Source organism: Nicotiana tabacum, chromosome 11, assembly GCF_000715075.1.
Source record: "Nicotiana tabacum cultivar K326 chromosome 11, ASM71507v2, whole genome shotgun sequence".
Lineage (NCBI taxonomy): Eukaryota > Viridiplantae > Streptophyta > Magnoliopsida > Solanales > Solanaceae > Nicotiana > Nicotiana tabacum.
In genome coordinates this window covers 11,746,757-11,762,199 of record NC_134090.1, presented here as the reverse complement: position 1 = coordinate 11,762,199, position 15,443 = coordinate 11,746,757, and the positions used below count along the sequence as shown (strand labels likewise).

At 36.0% G+C, this 15,443-nt stretch overlaps 1 protein-coding gene across 9 annotated transcripts; it reads left to right on the top strand.

The window, feature by feature from the left end:
• Positions 1 to 2,551: 2,551 nt before the first annotated feature.
• On the top strand, positions 2,552 to 15,413 carry LOC107760538 (U11/U12 small nuclear ribonucleoprotein 25 kDa protein-like). Of its 9 annotated transcripts, none has more exons than XM_075224787.1 (10): positions 2,557 to 2,714; positions 3,933 to 4,226; positions 5,197 to 5,457; positions 5,715 to 5,743; positions 10,265 to 10,331; positions 10,532 to 10,589; positions 11,921 to 12,133; positions 12,243 to 12,348; positions 13,218 to 13,317; positions 14,820 to 15,413. In XM_075224787.1, exons 3-10 carry the CDS (start codon positions 5,395 to 5,397, stop codon positions 14,925 to 14,927), a joined length of 744 nt encoding a protein of 247 aa, XP_075080888.1. In that variant the 5' UTR covers positions 2,557 to 2,714; positions 3,933 to 4,226; positions 5,197 to 5,394; the 3' UTR covers positions 14,928 to 15,413. The 9 variants fall into 9 exon arrangements, with proteins under 9 accessions (XP_075080885.1, XP_075080882.1, XP_075080883.1 ...); XM_075224786.1 differs by having other exon boundaries at positions 5,191 to 5,457; XM_075224784.1 differs by lacking the exon at positions 5,197 to 5,457 and having other exon boundaries at positions 2,552 to 2,714; positions 12,252 to 12,348.
• The last annotated feature ends 30 nt before the right edge of the window (positions 15,414 to 15,443 follow it).

Here is a 15,443-nt window from a genome sequence, read left to right as displayed (position 1 = left end):
CTATGTTGATATGACCACTTACAACTTGATGATGCATATAAATTCACTACAAAAAATGAAATTACCTACACAATTCGCTTCTAATCTTCCGCTAAATTGCTCGTAGCTAATAGAATTTTTGAATAATATGTCGCTAATCTTAGTGATGAATTGTTTTTATATCCATCGCTAATTTACGTTTTTCTAGTAGTGATTGCACTTTTATCTCTATAATCATTTGACCCGAGGTCATTTCATACTCCTTCAAAACCCCCATGAGTAGATCCAAGTACCATCTATCCGATGAAATAAAGACGATTGTATTACTAACATAAGATAAGCGGTTGATTATGGAGCTTCAACTTCGCATAATAAAATCATAATAAGCTGAATTAAAAAAGCATTTACGCTACAGGACAAAGCTTCAGACGTTAAAATAAATAATGTCAGAGACAATCACCTTATTTAACCTCTCTAGAAGATTGAAAGAACCCAAATGCTTGGTCATTTAGTAACACTGAATACTTGCTACCAATCTCCACACCATGTCAATGAGAATTTCACAAGATTTCATTTTCTTTAAAGATTAAGTGAAAAAGTTAAGAAAAGCGATCATATACTTTTGCCATGTCCAATTTTATCACCACTCATAATATATGGAACTCCAACTTTGCTTCAATGTTATCAAAACGATTTTAGAGTGAGACTCCAAATATGTAAGAAACTAAGGGTGTGTTTGATATAACGGAAAATGTTTTCCGTGGAAAAGATTTTCCAAGAAAATATTTTTGTGGAAAATAAGTAGTAATCTTATTTATTTTCCGGTGTTTGGCGCGCAAATTAAGGAAAATGACTTCTCAAGAGTATTCATAAATAATTTAGATATAATAAACATGAAGCCATAAACTTTCAAACCAGCAACCTTCCGAACCCACAAATTTCATAAACTTTCGAATCACTAAACTTTCAAAACCGCGAAATTTCGAACACGTAAACTTTATAATTTCTAAACCCGTAAACTTCCAAACACATAAACCTCCGAACTCATAATTTTGGAATTTGTAAATTTTGAATCTTTAACCGATAAATAAAAAAATTAAAACTGAAAAATATATTTAAAATATGGGGGGGGGGGGCAGTAAAACAAAAAAAAATAGAAATTTAAATTACAAAAAAAAAATTGTACGGGGGAGGGGGAGGGTGGTGCAAAAAAACGAAAAAATAGAAATTTGAAATAAGGTAAAAAAAAATTGCGGTGGGAGGGGGTGGGGTTGGGAGAGGGGGAGTAAAGTGGGTGGTAATGGAAAAACTAAAATTTGAAAAAAAAAAAAACCTTTTTTGGAGAGGGGGTGGGTTGGGTTGGTGAGGGTGGGGAAGATTGAGAAGGAGTTTTGGAAAATGTTTTCCCTTCTCTTGATAAGAAAAATGAGTTAATAAGAAAAATATTTTCCAAAACATTTAAGGCAACATGGAAAAATTGGAAAATATTTTCCTTCGTATCAAGCACACCCTAAGATCAAAATATATTCAAATATATGTTTTATGAGTCCATTATGTATGGTATAACGTAAAATATTTGCCATATTCTACCAAATGAAGAGAATTACTATACTTCTCACACTTATGATTCGATGTTATTTTCCTTTATTAAATCACCAAAACTTTATATTACTACTTTGCCCAACATCTATATATTGTTATTAGGGGTGTTAATGGTTCGGTTTGGATCGATTTTTCCCTAAAAAAAACCAAACCAAGTAAGTCGGCTTTTCAAATATTAGAACCAAACCAAACCAATTAAGTCGGTTTTTCCTCGATTCGGTTTATGTCGGGTTTTCGGTTTTTCGGTTATTTGTCGGTTTTTTCTTAAATATAAGACTTACACTACCAAACACATATTTCGGCGACCACATTTTCAACGTAACACTATCAAATCAATTGCCCTTTGAGAAATCTATTATTTACCAAGATATATTGATGATAATTTAATCAAATAGTGATGAATAATTTAATGACTCAATTAAAAATATATTATTTTTAAAATGAAATAGATTTTTACACTTAACAAAAGAAAACTACCAATCAAATTAGAATGTAAAGGTAAAGAACTATACTAAAAGTGCAAACTATTAACATTTACCATAAATTTTTTGAAACTTTGTATAAATATATATATATATATATATAAGTGTAATAATAAATTTGAAATAGTTAATCCTATAGTCGGTTTGGTTCGAGTTTTTTCGGTTTTTTTGTGATTAAAACCAAACCAAATTTGATCGGTTTTTAAAATTCAAAACCAAACAAAAAAGTATCGATTTTTTTGATCGGTTTGGTTTGGTTTTCGATTTGGTTTGGTTTTTCGGGTTTTTATGAACACCCCTTATTGTTATTATTCATTTTTAGTACTCAAATATTTCATCACCGTTTAATTGAAAATATTTTCACAAATCTTCTTCTTTTTTTTTTTTTTTGTTCGTAAAAAACAAAAATTAATTCCCAAACTTCCCAATTTTTTATTTACCGCTTTTCCAGCTAAATATCTGAAAATTTTGCTTTTGAAAACTAGTTTTCGCTCCAAACTAAATATTACTAATAAAAATATTTGTCATAATGTAAGTCATTCTGCGGAAAAACATTTTGCACTTAGAAGTTTGAACCTAATTTAGCGGAGCATCGATTTTGTCCGGAGTATCGCGGAGCAACAGAGTCCCAATTATAATTTGCTGAAATAGGTGAGATTTATTTAATTCCTATCATATTGCGTTATTAATTCAATTCCCCAAAAGATAAATCTTTAAGCAAATGATAAATTGTCTACTTGTTTAATAATTGGCCTTTTTTTTTGTGTGCCTGTTGTGGTGTATTTGATGCGGCGCAGTCGCTGACTAATAACTGTTGGTGTTACTGCTCTCATTTTTCCCATTTATAGAAACCCGTGATTTTCAATTGCAGAAAATTTTCACCAGCCAACAAGCCTAATTATAATTGTTCAATGGTTTTAACTTTTAAGTTATGTGCACTGACAATGTAAAAATTGTGCTATCTGTGAATTTTGACTTGTGATAGGATGCTATTTACCATATTTACCTGATTACTAATTAATGTTTATCAAGATATTTGCCCAATAATTGACCTGATAGCATGAATTTTGACTGTGATAGAAGGTTAGTTACCATCTTGCGCCTATCTTAACTAATTCCACAGAATATCTACTAGCTACCGCTAGCAACAGAAAAGTTACCATCTTTACTTGATTAGCGGTTAATATACTTTATACTATCGATGAATTTTGACATGTCATAGGAGCTTAGTTATCATCCTTATCTGATTTCTAGTTAAAGTTTATCAAGTGATTTACATGTAATTATCCAATAATTGACTTGATAGACTGATGTGTAACATATTTATCCATCATTCCATTCTCTTGGAACAATGAGCCTAAATATCTGAATTGTTTGCATTTGAGCGCCTCAACCCCATCTAACCTCACCTTGATTTCGCTCTTTTTATGTTGGCTAAACTTGTAGTGCATATAGCAGTCCTACTGTTACTTATCCTAGGACCCTTACTCGCTAGAGTGCTTCTCCATGGTTCAAGCTTTGGTTGCATTATCGATGATTTCGTTACTAAGTACAATATCGTCAGCAAGTAACATACCTCATGAAACCTCATTTTGTATTGTTTTTGTTATCTCACCTATCACAAGGGTAAACAAGTACGCGCTCAGTGTCGATCCCCAGTGTAAACCCATGGTTATTGGATATTCCTTTGTATCTTCTACTAGTGTTCTCATGCTAGTGACGGGACGGCTCCTTCATACATGCCCCACAAGATGAAATCTTTAAGCAAATTGTTTATATGCAAGTTTTAACTTTGATACTGTGATAAATTTGTCTACTTGTTTAATAATTGGCAGTTTTTCCCTTTTTGGTGTATTTGAGTTGCGATAGATATATACAAGGCGGTATAATTGCATGATTCTGATGGGGCATCATGAGACAAAGGCTTCCACTAGTAGGGATAGGTCTCCGTCACAACAGAGGCACAGGCATAAACCTAAGGACATGGATTTGGATAGAGAATTGTCATCTGAAAGAAGAGAACGAAGGTCAGGAAGAGATGTAATTGAGCATAGGTCTCCTAGGCTGAGACATGATTACTCCTATTCGGCTTCAGATCATCAAAGCATGGATCATCACAGATCCAGTTCAAATTTTAATGTTGACACAGAAAGACAAAATGAGGTGCTTTATTTATGAATACCCTTTTACGTTGGAGTATTCTGCTTCTTCTTTTGTTGTGCACTTGTTTACTATATTGCTATTGGACATTCTTAGGAGAATTGTTAAAAGATTGCTTAAACTAAATTCTGGCATAGACTGCCATTTGTGGAGTTTGAGAATTGAAATACGTGGGCATTGAATAATTAAGTGGAACGCGGAAATTATAAGAAACAGAATGTTAAGATAATGGAAAAGGGCCAAATCTGCCCGTGAACTATTGCCTTAGGGCAATAAATACCCTTTGGTCACCTATCAGTCCAAAAATGTTCCCGCCGTGACTTTTTGGGCTCATTTCTGCCCGTTTGACCAATGAACAACCCGGTATTTGCGAGACGATAACACCATAAATTTTCAATAAGGCCGTTGAAGTTGCATAAAGCCGGAAAAAATAGAGATCGCTGGATACTTTTTTGAAGGGTCCAAATTTTAGTTTTCTTCCTCTCTTTTCTGCCAGAAAAAGATGAAGTTGCTTATTCTTGTTCTTTAGATTCAATCATCTCACTGCTTCTTGAAAAGAATTGTGGCTGGAAAAGTGGAGCTTTGCCGGAATCTTCTTTTTCTGTCAACTCTTTCTCTCTATCTTTATGTTTTTTGCTGAGATTTTATGTTTTCCGGGCGGGTTAGTGTTTGGGTTAGAAAACCAGGTATTGAGGTGGGTTTATTTAACTGGGTCATTAGTTTTAATTTGGACCAGTAAAAACGCCACGTGAAATTTGAATAATTTTTTAGGTGCAGTATTGACCATTAGTCATAAGGGCAGAAATGAGCCCAAAAATAACAGTGGCCACATTTTTGGAGGGTATTTATAGCCCTAAGGCAATAGTTCAGGCCAGTTTTGGCCCTTTTCCAGTAAAAAAATGAAAGAAGATAACAGTGTGAATCTCATTTATATCTCATAAGACAACCTAATTTAACTTGGCCTCAGACACAGGCCAAAAGAAGAGGGTTTTTGGAGATTACATCTACAAAAAAGATAACAAGCACTAAGAAGGAATTGATGCATGTTGGAGGTTGCGTTGCCTTGAAATTTCTACCTTACAAACAAGAGAGTAGAGGGAATTTGACTAATGCTGTTTGGTGGGGGTTCTAGAAGAAAGTAAAAACTTGAGATATCTAAAATCTGAGTAAGATGAGAACGATGGGGCAAGGAGTAGTAGGCAGCGATATACAGCAGCAAAGACAAGCTGGAAAGGTATGATTGCCTTAATCAGTGATTGAATATCCATCTTCTTTTCCTTCAATAGGTGAATATCCATCTTTTCTTGAACCTTGTAACCAACAGTGGTTCGCTTCCTTTGTTTGTTCTAAAAATAAAATGAATGTTAGAATCCCTAGCATACTCTTCTTTCAACTTTAGTTGAAGATTCTGTACTTCCAGTTGCAATTTGCATATATGACCTCTCTCTCACGGGAAAACATAATTTAGTTACTATTCCATCTTCTTCTCAGGTCTTCAACTCAACTGGTCCCGAAAACTGGTAAGCCTCTGATGGAGCTTTGGTTCTTACTTTAACTCTTCTTCTCGGTACATGTCCATAAAATTCCTTGCCTTTTTTTAATACCTATTCAGGTTGAAAATCAGGAAATCTTTCTTGTCAAGAATACGTGAAGTGTTACCCATATTTAGAATATGGCATAAAGTTATCAAGGTTTTTAGTTCTTAATTTCCTTGTTCTTTTCTGGGGTGTTGGTAGCAGTGATATGGTGTGATGAAAAGAGCAATAAATAGCTGAAAATAATATGTATTGTGGTGAAATTAATATTTTATTGATTTGATGGATAAAAAAGTTCCACATACAAGGTGCATAAAAAAGTTGATGAATTTTTCAAAACAAGGTGTATACGGAAGTAGAAATCCTGTATCAAAACATTATCCTCCGAAAAAAAATACTTCAATCATCAACACTAACTGAAATATCAGTTTCGACTGTAGACAAAAGATAAAAGAGGTCCACTAATATGTGCTAGTGTGTTTTCAACTTTTTGAACGGTTTTCAGTTCCTCTATTTGTCTATTGTCCAGAGCGTCGAAGGACCTATTTCCTATGATTTCCTTCTCTGCCCAGTGTTAAAAATAGCGTGAAGTGAGGAAAAGCGACAACCCCCATTTCACAAGAAGCGAGAAGCGAGAAGCGAAGCGCCCGCTTTTTTGGAGTGAAGCAGAATTTTAAAAAAAAAGTTAAAATAAATACAACATAGACAACACATGTAATTGTAAGCAAATGTTCAATACTTGAATTAAAAAACTAAAGAGTAGCATCAATTAAAGCACAAAATGAGCATCCTATTCTTCTACAAGATTGTCAAATTCTTGTATTCCACTATCATTATTATATTGCTCGTCATCTTCTTCAACTTCATCTTCTTCATCAACTAGGGACAAAGTAGCTGTCTGTTTTCCCTTTCTCTGTGAACTTGAAGTTGAGGTACTCCCCGTCAAATCATAAATCCTCTCACCAATTCCACGCGTCTTCGCAACATCACCCCAAGTGATATCAGAAGTATCCTCAAATACTTCTTCATCTGAATGATCTTTCGGGACTCCAGTTAGCCATTCATTAGCATCATCGATGTTGTCCAAACTAATTGGATCAATTACATTGCGAGCGTTGTAACGACGCTTCAATGTTCTATTGTACTTAATGAAGACTAGATCATTGAGACGCTTCAAGGTTAGTTTGTTCCTCTTTTTGGTATGAATCTGCAAATAATAAGTAATTAGTAAGATTAGGACAATTGAGATATAATTTAATTATCTCAATATACTAAATCTTTCTTATTAGTTCTTACATGCTCTAACACCCTCCAATTCCTTTCACACCCGGATGAGCTACATGTTAGACTTAGAACCTTGATGGCAAACTTTTGTAAATCTGGAGTGGAATGACCATATTGCTTCCACCATTCAACTTTAGAAGTAGAACAAATTTTTCAAAACATAATATTAATAAAGAAATAACTTATTAACTATAAAACAACATATAAGCACTCGCTCACCTAGTGACTTCGTCTTTCTTTGTCTAATCGCCATGTTTTTTCCAAAAAATTGTTCAGCATTCCTATAAATACTAAATTGCTCTGTGATTTTATCTTGCACGGATTCTTCAGGTATCAACTTCTCAATGCATTCATAGTATCCATTCCACAAAGGTTCATCTCCTAGAATCCTCTCTTCATTGTCATAAAACAGTTCCGGGTTCAAAACAAGTCCAGCTGCATGCAAAGGGCTATGAAGCTTACTATCCCACCTTTTATCTATGATCTCAAAAACTCTTTTGTATTTTCTTTGATCACTAAAAGAGGCTTGAATAGCCTCCTTTGCCCTATCAATTGCTTCGTACAAGTATCCCATTGGTGGCCTTTGCTCCCCATCCACCAAACGAAGCACTTTAACTAAAGGACCACCAATCTTCAATGCATGAACCGCATTGTTCCAGAATGAAAGAGAAAGTATAATATCTGCAAATTCTCTCCCTCGAGCTTCCCTTCCACAGGCACTGCTAGTGTACTCATCTGAAACAAACAACTTCTTCAAATTGCTTTTTTGCTCATACATCCTAGCCAAAGTCAAGAATGCAATAGCAAATCTTGTCTTTGCAGGTTTCACCAAGCTTCTTTGTTTAGTGAATCTCTTCATCATGTTCAATAACAAAGGACTTTGAACAATATAGGAATGCACTCTAATTGCTTGATTGAAGACAGTACTGAAGGGTCTTTCCTTGAAAATATCACCAAAGATCAAATTAACAGAATGTGCTGCACACGGAGTCTAATAGATATGCCGGTAGCAAGCAGACATCATCTCACCAGCTTTAACATTTTCACTGTCGTTGTCCGTGACAACTTGAACAACATTTTCTGCTCCAATAGAGTCTATTGTACTCTTGAACAAGGAGTACATTTTGGTTGAATCAGTCGAAGAGTTGCTTGCATCAACGGACTCAAGAAACAGGCATCCCTTAGGAGAATTCACCAAGATATTGATGATCATTTTTCCATTTCTCGTTGTCCACTTATCCATCATAAGGGAACAACCAAACTTGTTCCATTCTACTTTGTGCTCCTCCACGATTTTGTTCACCTTTGCCACCTCTTTTTTTAGATATGGCCCACTAACTTCATAATAAGTTGGAGGCTTCATTCCTGGGCCATATTGGCCTACGGCCTCGATAAAAGCAGCAAAAGTGTCAATATAATTAACACAATTAAAAGGAAGACCTGCAGCATACATCCACCGGGCAAAGCAGGTAACTGCACGGTCCCTCAAAATCGCTTTTGCATCAACTTGAGGATTACCACTTTTTCCTCCTTTATCTCCAGATTTTTGCGGGAAGTAACAATCCATAGGACCTTTGGTCTTGCCAGTAGATCCACAACTAGAAGACATTGGTGGAAGCATCCTTCCCCGCTTTTGTGATTTTGGTGGAAGCGACGAAGCATCGTCACCTTCTTCTGTTTCATCATCATCATCATCAAGATTATAAAGTTCTTGTTCATGCATCATTTGAGTCTTTAACTCTTTCTTTTTTTGAAGGTATGCTTTCAATTCTTCCTTCACATGCCCCGGAACTTTAGGACAAGATGCGACATTTGGATCACCACCGATTAGATGCGCTTTTTGACGATAGATTCCTCCATTTGTAATCTTATCACAAAAAAGACATCTAATGGCCATCTTGTTGATCTCGCTAACTCTTGCCGAGTAAGCCCAAGCCATGGTCTTTCCTATCTTCTTTTGGCGCCATTAAAATATCAACTACATAACACATAAGAAAGGCAATAAGAACTAAGAATAAAAAATATATAATTTGGCAGAATCTGGGCAAAATTTGGGCAGAATTTTTCTGAAAAAAATTTGTCAGCATTTCGGCGCTTTTTGGACGTTTAGAAAGAAGAACATACCTGTTGAAACTTGAAAGCTGTTGTTGACTTGTTGTAATGTTGAAGAAGACGAAGAAGAACCCTAGTTTGCTTGAACAAATCGTTGCTTCATGTGAGGAAGAAATCGCTGGTCTTTTGAGGAAGAAAAGGCTAGTTTATAAACCTAGGTTGCTACTGAAGAATGACTAAAACAGAAGACTCACTCGATTTGGGTCTTTTAATTGAAAAAGACTCGTTTGGGCTTTTATTTCCAGAAGCGATCGCTTCTTCCGCTCCCTACCGCTTCACCGCTTCTCGCTTTTTTGGGAGAAGCGATCGCTTTTTACCACCTGAGCCGCTTTTAGTTGGGGTAGCGACCCACCCAGCGCTCCGCTTCGCTTCTCGCTTAAAGCGAGGAAGCGGTCGCTTTTTTTAACACTGTCTCTGCCTCTTCTAAACTTCCTAGATTCTCTCTGCTGTTCCTAGCATCACAAAATCAACTCTGAATATAAGTTCCTAAAGCCCCGTTTGGCTGGGCTATGGTGAAACTTGAGAGGCTCTCGCTTCTCTACACATTTCATAATTTTCACAATCTTGAATGATGAAATTAAAACACTGAATGACCGAATTGCTTATCATCAAATCTAAAATAAAAAGGGAGAGCTTCTCTCTTCTTAACATGAGAAGAAGAGGAAGAAAACATGAACAACTCCACTGCAGCTATTGTGTCAAGAAGGGAGTGTAATGGTCAATTATCTCATGTGACTATTTCTTAGTGCATAGTAGTTTTCATTATTGCTGATCGGCTACTGTATCATAATGTTATGAGGAATAAAGGAGTACATGCCCTTCAAATAAGAAAAGAAAGGAAAGGGCTGCTGAGTAGACTTGTAGTCATGCAAAACAGTCGGGTTTTATCTTTCTTTGCAATGTCCAAAAGTTGTGGCATCTCTTGGAGAATACTTGTCCTTTTCTTGACGCCTGAGTGGCATACTGGTGTCACCCATTGCTTTCTTACTCATTAAGTGAGCATGAGCGTAGCTATATCAACCTTTTGAAAGTGCAATCGCTAACCCTGTTTGATCAGCATATATAACTGCCATTACCTTTCTTTTGAGTCAATCATTGCTTGCTGAGCAGGAAGGAAAGCAATGATCCCGTGACTAAAACGAAAGCAAATGAAGAGTACCTGGAAGCTAAAGAGGAGGTAAATGATTCTGCCATTGTTATTATTTTATTTTTAGTCTAAACTTACCTTCTGTTGGGCCTAGAAAACTGCAGCACAATTTGATTTTTTCCCATTTCAACTGTTTAGATTTTGGGTATTGCAAAATGGAATATTTGCCTCTACATTGTCGATTGTCCTTTAACTTCATATACTAAGTAGCTTCAACCACTGTTATGCAGCAAATGACATTGTTAGAGCTGTCCGGAGATCTTACTACAGAATCTGAACAACACACAGGTGGTAATTGTGTTTCGTTTTAGCTTCATATCCCAAAGAATTCTTCTTTTCACTCTCTCATCCTCAAGGAGACTTTTGTCAGAGATTCTGATCCACATTATACTCAAACCTTTAGGTTGAATATATATATTTCTTCATGGTCTCCTCTGTAATCCTCTTGTACAGTTCTTTTTCTTTAAAAAAAAATGTTTACAGACACACTCATTACACACACACACACATGCATCTTGCCAACATGCAAGTCCAAGTATCTATTATGACAAAGAAGTAGAAATTACTATTCATTTCTTAGAGAATTTCTGAAATGCTTGGTTTTTCAAATACTGGCCCTAAAATCAAGTAGATTCTTATTGATATCAGGGTTTTCCGGATGTTTCCCCATAGATGTAACATGTCCATTTTAATGGTCACATAGGTTTTGCTACGAAATTATGAGACTAAGGTCTTTGGTTATGGCTTTGCCCCATCACTACGTTAGCTCATCATATTTTACTTTCTTTTATGTTCTGAACGATTTCCAATTATAAGAAAGGGAATGAATTTTGATGAAGGTGTCATAAGATGCACTTTTGGTGAGCTATCAATGTTTTACTTCATATACCTATTCCGTTAACTTGCTTAACTGAAGCTTAACCAATGTCTGTTTTGTTTCTTTTCTTTTTGTTTTGGGAGGTGTCTGGATGGACTAGTACACTTTCCCAGTTCTTTGTGAAACCAATTTCACATGAGAACTCTCTTTTCTCTATCTTCAATAAATAGGAAAAAGGGTCAAATTTGTACCTTGAACTTTGCGAAATGGTCCGGATTTCGCCTTCGTTAATAGTTGGGGTTAGATCTAGCCTTGACGTTATGAAATTCGGGTAGATTTACCTTATTGACTAACGACATAAGCTTTCTGACACATGCTTTTTTACAATCGAAAAGGGGTCAAATTTGCCCTTGAACTATTCAAAATGGTCCAGATTTGCCACTTCTGTAACTCTACTCTCTCCCACAAGGGTAAGTCTAGCCCACTAAACATGTGTCAGTGCACAGAACAAAATGGTTTCTCTATAGTTGATATAATGCTAACCATAATTTAAGCCTATGTATAGATACCTGGGTTATATTCTGTATAATGCTTGGAAGATGTTTAGGAGAGAATATGAGGTTGAAGTACAAGGGAAGTACTAGGTAAGGTATATGGACTTTTTCTGCCTTCTCTTAGTTCCCAAATTAGCTTGCATAAAAGTTGCTGGACTTATTTGCATTATCTATTTTTCTGTGTATTTTGTGTAAGCCTATTAATTCTTATTGGATACAGACTGATTTTAAGATATATTAACCAACAGAGGGGAGGAAGGAGGAAACCAAGATTTCACTGGAATACAACAGCGACATGAAGAAGGCAAGACTCCATTCAACACTGGTTGCTCTCCTCAACGATCCTGTGCTATCTGATGTACCCAAAAAACCAACTCTGATGGATGTGGACACCCTTATCAGCTTGGAACTTGGGAGTGCCATGCGCATCTCTATCCTCAAATTGGATGGCAGCTGCTTTGGTACCTCATCTCACTGCTATTAGTTGTGAACTTTTTTTGTTGTTGTTGAATTAGACAAGAATAAGCAGTTACAACTTACATGTATTAATTTTCTACTTTTGCCGTGAAGATGTAACAGTGATGAATTCCGCGACAGTTAAAGACTTGAAACAAGCTGTTCGGCTAAGGATTGATGACAATGAGCAATCTAAGATGGGCCATCGACATATTTCTTGGTATGTTGCTTGAAATGTTATAGGGACTCATAACTTAGTGTTCTTAGAGTTGGCTCATGATTTCCTCATAGCCGTCTTATGGATACATGCTCCTTTTCCTCTTTGTAACGGGAATAAAAGTGCTACAAACTCAAAGACGGAAAAAAAAAAATCGTACACGTGCTGTTAGAGGTTAAATATGTTTCGGTTCTCAGAAGCAAAAAGAAGAGAGTAAACTGGAGACAGAAAAAAAATAAGGTAAAGGGTCGAAGTTTGCTAAATCAGAAATTTGCCAAGAGGAACTGAATTTGAAGGTAGCCTCAGAACGATGATATGGTGCTGGACCTGCTGGTACCTATTCATAGAGGATTTATAGCTATCTTTTGGGGAGTAACCTAGAAAGAGCGAGTGGCCAGGTATTCACCAAGCTGAATTGCTGCCAGCCATTGTAGGTGCCTCTGAAGACATTGTAACATAACTCACCAACACTTTTGACAAACTACAATTGGTTGATTCATTAGATGTTTCTGTCTACTTTAATGGAGAATATTTGATACACATAAATCCTTCTGGAACCCTGGCTCGTATAAGTGCTAGTACTTTCATTTCCATGCTAAAGAAAACAGATCTGTTGGCGCACTGATTCGTCATTGCATTACTTTGGCTCACTTGATGTTCTGGGTTATACTAGCCGGAACTTTGATTGAACTTTTAGCTTCTATACTTTACTACAGTTTTAACATCAATTACCTTGTTCGAGATTTTATTTTAATGGTCAAGCATAGATCAGTTGAGCTACAGCTTGATCATACTCGTTTTGAGCTACTTGAAATGCTAACATTTATTTTCTCTCCCTTTTACTAACTTGAATATTTATTGTTGATACACAGGAGGCATGTCTGGTCAAATTTTTGCCTTTTATTTCACAATGAGAAGTTACTTGATGATACTGCTAAACTTCAGGACTACGGCATTAGGAACAATGCTCAGGTATTCTACTTTGATGCTCACATTCATGTTGCAATTACATTACCCAATGTCAGTATTTGTTTTACAGAAGATTACCCATAATGATCTCCAGAAGTTGTAAATATACCTGATATCAAACTGCAATCTAATTGTAGAAAACACTCATGAAACATTTTTTTGACCAGAGTAGAGTTTCAAAAACCTAATTTCCCATGAGTCACAATTTCAGATGTTGATATCAGATTGCAATTGTCACTCACCTTCGGCTTATTGGTATTAAAATCCCTAATGAATGGGTTCGCTATATCGTAGAATAAACAGGTGTTTAAAGCCATAAACAAATTCTGTTAGACAGATAAAGCCAATGCTTCAAATAGCCTCATCTCTAGTCAAGTCAAATTAGTATTATTAATAGTTCCCAAAGAACAGTGGTTTCACAACATTGTAGTCACTTGAATTACCCACTAATTAAAACTATTATGTAATGTTGTTACAAAGTCTTCTGATATTCCATGTGGTAGAGGCCAAATGTACGGAGTTGAGCTTCTTGTAATCCAGGGTTAATGCAGATTTGTAACCCATGCCATGTCCATATCCCTCGAAAATGCTTGATTTGAGTTTCATGCTGATTAGACCTTAAGTTTCATGAAGTGCTTCATTGGAAACTGGAAAAGATACATTAGCTTAATACGTGCAACTTAGCTAGTACACACGTCAGAAGCATGGGTAGTACTATTTACAGTTAGCCCTGCTGAAGCTCTGCAGTTGCAGCGTTAGTATCATATATGTAAAAAGCAACTGCTAGATGTCTGACTCAATCTCTCCAGAATACAACTATATTGCAAAGACTAATGCAAGCTTCAACATGGATCAGTAATGCATTGATGCATTGGGTATTACTATATTAGGCCGCAGCTCTGTAGTGACCACTTCCATAATTTTGAATTATCCTCAGGAGCTCAGAACAAATCAAATCATCAGGAGAGCCAATTCTGGCAATTTCCAAATATTAGTAATCTGATCATAACAATATCGTGCTTAATATTCTTGAATGGTCAAGTTAATAAAAGAACTCCTATTTATTGAAAACTACAGTAATTCTAAAACCTAGCAGAGGAACTGGATTAGGATTTCTCGTTGCCTTCAGAAGAATTTGAATTTCAAGGGTGATGTCTTATTTGTTTGTCCTGCAAATCATTGTGATCTCTTGTCCCGCAGATTGATTATGGAAAATGGAAATCGACCTTTTCGTCTATATTGTACTGTCTTTACCTTTAAGCTCCATAATTGCTGGTATTTTCTATGCTTTAAGGGTCTTCCTTTTCTGTTTTGAGAAATAGAACGAAACTATATCAAACGGTTAGGATGGAGATGTGAATCGTCCTCTAAAAGAGGACTACGTTTTATATTCCAAATATTGGCTCTCTTAAAATAGTGAAAGTAGGAATCCATTTTTTGTTTGCCTCTTGTAAGATCTTGTGTGATTCTCGATTCGTTCTTGTCTAACTTGAGAAGTTTGGCAGGTGCAATTCATTCCCTATGTCATCTCGAGGGCCTCAAAGAAGCATTCGAAGAGGAGAAAACACCGATTTTTTCATGGCCTAAGCAAAAGAGGACGAACAACTGATTGAATCAGGGGTTAGATTACTGCATACAGAAGCCATAGAATGCTTCTATCTAGCTTCTAACCACTCGGATATAATAGCAGCGCTGGTGTAAAACCGAGGAAAAAACAATCTAGCCTAGGCGCCTTCTCAATTGCCTAGTTTTGAGATGAGCTTAAATGGAGTGAGATGGCCAACGAGTATTCAAATAGCTGAGCTCTACTTTTTCGGATTGAGGTCTAGCTGTTGCTATTGTACAACTGCCTAGCTTTATAAAATATAGCTACAGGAGGTACCAAAGAAATTTTATGTTAGATTTTTCCCTCTGTAGAAAGCTCTATTTGGTTAATATTGTTACTTTCTAAAACGTTTTCTGGTTTGGAAGTAAATGTTGCAATTCACGAAAAGATTACTTCCTAACGAACACTTAGTCTTAACATTTATAACCAATATTTGTGTACAAATCATTGGATGTAAATTTATTCCTAGTGATCAGTTTAATTGATCTTCAAATTGGTGCTAGAAGCGTTAGCTCATCTGCTT